The sequence below is a fragment of the Pipra filicauda genome, unplaced genomic scaffold (genome assembly GCF_003945595.2).
Source record: "Pipra filicauda isolate LSUMZ 115617 unplaced genomic scaffold, ASM394559v2 scaffold329_size807674_pilon, whole genome shotgun sequence".
Taxonomy (NCBI): Eukaryota; Metazoa; Chordata; class Aves; order Passeriformes; family Pipridae; genus Pipra; species Pipra filicauda.
In genome coordinates this window covers 333,956-339,157 of record NW_024104453.1, presented here as the reverse complement: position 1 = coordinate 339,157, position 5,202 = coordinate 333,956, and the positions used below count along the sequence as shown (strand labels likewise).

The window sequence follows — 5,202 nt, the reverse complement described above, 5'->3', positions numbered from 1 at the left end:
GCACGGCCTGCCCCCTTCGGCACCGCCCGCCCCCTTCACTCGCCCCGCCCCCTTCCCCTCGCCCCGCCCCCTTCGGCACCGCCCCTTTGGCACCGCCCCCCGCCCCCGCCCCCGCCGCGCTCGGGGAAGGGGCGGCCCCGGGACCCCGAACCCCTCCCGGGACCCCCAGGACCCCTCCCGGGAGATCCTGGGACCACCCTGGGACCACTCCCGTCAGCCCTGAGCCCCCCGCGCCCCCCCCAGACAAGCACTGCCCCAGCACCGCTTCCCACCTACATCCTTCCCCTGGAGAGGGTCCAGAACAAGGCTCAGAGTCCTATGGAAACAACATCAATGTTTTATTGTTATTTTTACGACTCAGTGGGGGGTAAAATATAACACAGCTAAAAAGAACGCCCCAAAAGCCAGACCCCATCCAGCAGTCAGTGCAGGGTGTGTCCATGCTGAGGTGACGGCAGAGCCCCTGCACACACCCAGCACAAAACCCCAGGGACATGGGTCTGTGGTATTTGCCATGCGGAAGATCCCAATATGAAAAGGCAGCTCCATTTCCACCTTTATCTGTCTGGACGGGTCATTCCCGGCCTGGTTGGCACCATCATGGGTCTGGAGGGGGGTCTCATCATCGGGGGCCCCGGCATCATGGGCATGTGTCCTCCCATGGGTGGCCTCATCCCGGGGGCTGCCGGGGAAAGACAGGACGTTAGAGAACATTGGGAACAGCAATGCCCAGTCACCACAGAACACGGAATGCTTTGCGTTGGAAGGGACCTTAAAGACCTACTTCCAGCCCACTCCACAGGCAGGGACACCTTCCACTAGCCCGGGTTGCTCCAAGTCCCGTCCAACCTGGCCTTGGACACTTCCAGGGATGGGGCAGCCACAGCTTCTCTGGGTAACCTGTGCCAGGGCCTCCCCACCCTCAGAGAGAAATTCCACACTGTACAGTGGGCAGGTTCTCTCCCCCATCAAGGAACTTCCAGTCTGGAAGCTGCTGAGATGGATTCTGTTCCCTGAAGGAGCTCAGCCATCAGCAGAGGAGGAACCAAGCTCATAGGTTATACACCCACCCTGACAATATTCACCGGTAAATTATTGCCAGTCACGAGAGAGACACGTGAGCTTAATTACTGATCTGGAGAGTTTGTTTGGAGAAAAGTGCTGCAAAAGCCTCCCATGTGCCCACGAACAAGCACCGGGCACCTCTTCCAGCTGGGAAAGAGCACGGCCAGGGAAAAGCATGGGCTTTGCTGCACAGCCCTGAAATAATGGTTTCCATCCCACTTTGCCATTTATTTTCACCAGGCTGCTGAATATTGCAGATTGTGTACTTATCTTGTGCTTTAAAAACACTTACAGAACACTTTCTACCACAAGACAGTAATTGCAAAGACACTTCACTACTCTCAGTGCACATGTGTGTGTTCCTGTAGAGCTGTTCTGGGAAATGCTCCAGTGAGACATCCCCTGAGAATTCTTCAAATGCCAGGAAACTCAGGAGTGGAATGGATCAAAGACCTTTTAGTTTGCCTTTACAGTTCTAAAAAAAAGCTTTTTCAGGCCCATTATTTCTCTAGAACACGTTATCTTGAGATATTTTAAACAGTGAAATTCATTTAGTGCAGAAACGTGCCCCTTGTGCAAAACCTGAGAGCTGCAGACACCAAATTCCTAAAAAATTACTGCTCAGAGTAGAGGAAGAACAGCTACAGCTTCCCAGAGCCATAATTTCAGCTGTGCAGGGAGGGCTGGTGACTCTCAGCCAGGAGTAAGGGGGCTTTAATGAGTGGTTGTAAGACTGTTGTATGCAGGGGGGTAACAGTGACAGAGGTGTGAGCAGAGTGTGCCCCCAGCCCAGCCCAGCCCTGCTCCCCACAGCTCAGTCACCAGTGGGTCAGGACACATCCCTCAGACCCCCCCAGCACCCCCGACAGAGTCACCCCATCCCAGACTCACCGGGTCCGACTGGCATCATTCCCGGGGGGGGTGGGCCCATCATTGGCATCATCGGGGGCCCCCCCATGTGTGGGGCTGGCATCATCCCGGGCCGGGGGGGGCCAGCTGGACACAGAGACAGTTACACACTGCAAGCAGCCAGCACCCTCAGGCAATGCAGTTATTCACTCTCATGGCACATGGCAGTAACTAAGGCCTTGGTGGCTTTACATCTGCCTCCCTCACTCCCAGCCCCGATTCCAGGTGCCAGGTGACCCAGAAGAGGAATATGCTAGTTGCCAACTCCAGCTGTGCACACCCAGTGCAGGGAACTGCCACTCCCAATAGCAAGACTTGGGGCTGGAGGTCTCTTGGCCCTTTGCCAGCTCAAGTGCAAAAGGTTATCAAAATTATTCTATTTAAAAAACCCAACCCAAACCCACACACCACTGGCAGTTCTGATGGAGCCGCCTGCACGGGAAACCCCACAGATGGAGGGGCTCTCCCTGCTACTGACAGTCTGAGCATCCCTGAAATCAGACACACCGAGGACTGGGGTGCTGCTGGACTGCCCCCACACAGAACTCCCCCACACTTTGGTAGCATAAGCTCAAAATGCCTTGACTCGGTTTCAAGCTAAAAGGACTTTTCTTTCCAAGTCAGGGCCACAAGGCACACACCCCAGGAGGGCCATGGTCTCAGTCCCAAAGTGCCAGGTGAGACTTACGGATGCTGGGAGGAGGTGGGATCATGGCTCCGGCCGGAGGTGGTGCCGAGAACGGCGTCGGTGGGATTTTCCCTTGCTGGAATGCAGCCGCTACATTGGGGGGGAAAAGAAAAAAAAAAAAAAGGAAAGAAAGAATCCCAGGGAAAAAAAAACCAGTTACTAGGCCGAGGAAGCGCCGGGGGACTCGTCCGTTCATGCCCCGCGGAGAGAACATCGCGTCATGCAGCCGACTCCGGACACGTCCCTGCGGGCGGGAGCACCTGGCACTCCTGGAGACAATCACTGTTACACGGGGACCAGGGGGCTGTGTCACACCCCCACGGCACCCAGGCGGGGACAGGAACACCACACACACGGCGGGATCCGCAGCGCTCCACCGGGACATGCTGTGCTGGAATGGCAACGGGGCAAGGGCTGGGAGGGACAGGGAGCAGGGAACGGGGGGAAGGCAAGGGCAGAAATTCAAAAGGCTGGAGTCGAGTAGGGGGAAGGCGAAAGATGGGAAGGCTGGAAGCATCACAAGGGAAATGGGCAAAAGGAAACGGAATGAGGATGCGTCGGGGGAAGCCCAGATGGGAGGTTTTAGGAACAGGCTCTTCCACCAGAGGGTGGTGGGACACTGGAACACTCCCCTGGGGAGTGGGCACGGCTCTGGGCCTGCCAGAGCTCAAAAAGCGTCTGGGTGATGCTCTGGGTCACAGGGCTTAGTCTTAGGCAGTCCTGCACAGAACTAGGAGTGGGGGCAGTGACCCAAAGGGTCCTTTCCACCTGAAGATATCCTGTGATCCAAGGAGAGCTGTCACAAAGTCTGGTGTTTGTATTGCTTTCACAGAGAGAAGAACCATTCCTCAGAAGAAAGCAAGGGGGAAAGGGCCCCAGGAACTGACACAGAACACACACGTTTCAGTCAAGGCTTTAAGAGCAAGGGAAAAATATCCCTTGGGAACTGAGGGTGAGCAATCACAGTGTGTGAAAAACAACAACGCAGACGTTTTAACGTCTGCTTTCCTATCTTTTGGAATTCCTATTCGTGCTCTTCACACAAACGTGTCACTACCAGGGAGCACAAGTGGTTGTGTGACCCTGTGGGACACCACTAGACACAGAGACACTGCCCCCAGCCTGGGCAGGGAACCTCAGCTGCTGGGGGGTGGGCAGAGCCCTCAGGCTCCCTGAGGCAGCCCACTCTCTGAAGAGCTCAAGATCAAAACTCCAAGTGAAGTTTTCACTCCTGACTTCCCCAGGGCAGTGAGAACGAGTTGAGGTGGGAGCAGGGAAGAGCAGTCAGAGGAGAGGCAGGGGAGGGCAGGGGTGTCACGGAAGGATTGGCCTTACTTGTTTTGTCAATCAGGCTCTGGGCCTGCTCCTCCATCCATTTCTGGTAATAGTCCTTCACGTTCTCCTTGTGCTTCCGGCCACTGCAGTGGGTTTTCCTCACGGAGGGCTGGGAAACATCAGAGAAACCTAGAGATTACTGAGGACTCGGTCTGATTTTAAACACAGGCAATTCAGCAGCACAAAGCAGCTCGGTTTGTGCCCAGTCAGAGGACGGGAGATGCGCAAAACCTTTGTGTGATAAGTGTTGACCCCCCAGTTTAAGCAGAAGGTGCCCCGAGGGCCCCCCAGCTGCCTTCCCCGGACCCCCGCGGGCACTGGAGCATCACTGCCCCGCTGGGAGGGCCGGGAACACGGCACAGCCTCTTCAGGAGACAATAAGTGATATCACTTATGTCATGAGCAGTGGTCTTAGCCCGAATAAGTTTATTTTGATGTTCTTGGTACTCACCGAGTCATGGGTGAGGTACGTGTCGCAGTAATCGCAGTAAAACCTGAACAGGGAAAAGCGGGTTACTGAGAGCCCTCCCTTGCGCTGTGAGCCCCGGATCGGCCCCGCGTGGCTGGGCTGGGCTGGGCCGAGTCGAGCCGGGCTCAGTCTGCTCAGTCTGCCCGGTCTGCCCGGTCTGCCCGGTCCCGGCCCCCCCGTTCCCCCCGCTCTCACTTGGGCATGATGCTCCCGCCGCCGCCAGACGGACGTGACGCACGCACGCACGCACTGACGCAATCACACAGCGCCTCCGCTTGTCCCCCGCCGGCCGCCGTAGGGCCCGGAGGGGACGGTGGGCAGGCCCCGCCCTCGGTCACGCCACCGCTCCCCGCCCAGGGGCCCGGCACCGCCCGCACCGCCCCCCGTGTACAGCGCGCGGGGTTCGCTGCTGCCCGCGGCGCTGCCGGGACAGAGCTGGCCCCTCCGTGTTCTCCTCACGGGAAACACCCCCTGCCCCGGGTCACGAAGCGGCCTCGCGCGGCCGAAAACTACGGGAAAAGCGTCATTTTGTGGAGGAAAAAAAAACAACAAAACCAAGCGATTTCCCGGCGGGCCTTGCGCAGCCTTATTTGCATGGCGATGCGTGACGTCACAGCAATAATTTGCATGCGTAATCCCGCGGGCCGCGCCGCCGCCATATATGGAAGGCAGCGCGCGGCGGGGGGCGGGGCCGCCCACCGGTGACGCAGCACCCCAGCGCGGAGCCCGCGCGTCA

At 57.8% G+C, this 5,202-nt stretch overlaps 1 protein-coding gene across 2 annotated transcripts; it reads right to left on the bottom strand.

The window, feature by feature from the left end:
• Positions 1 to 317: 317 nt before the first annotated feature.
• Positions 318 to 4,921, bottom strand: SNRPC (small nuclear ribonucleoprotein polypeptide C). 2 transcript variants are annotated; one of them, XM_027728515.2, is made up of 6 exons: positions 4,662 to 4,921; positions 4,449 to 4,491; positions 3,998 to 4,106; positions 2,663 to 2,755; positions 1,957 to 2,061; positions 318 to 682 (listed from the first exon to the last, which is right to left on the bottom strand). In XM_027728515.2, exons 1-6 carry the CDS (start codon positions 4,667 to 4,669, stop codon positions 558 to 560), a joined length of 483 nt encoding a protein of 160 aa, XP_027584316.1. In that variant the 5' UTR covers positions 4,670 to 4,921; the 3' UTR covers positions 318 to 557. The 2 variants fall into 2 exon arrangements, with proteins under 2 accessions (XP_027584316.1, XP_027584317.1); XM_027728516.2 differs by having other exon boundaries at positions 2,663 to 2,752; positions 4,662 to 4,912.
• Positions 4,922 to 5,202: the final 281 nt, after the last annotated feature.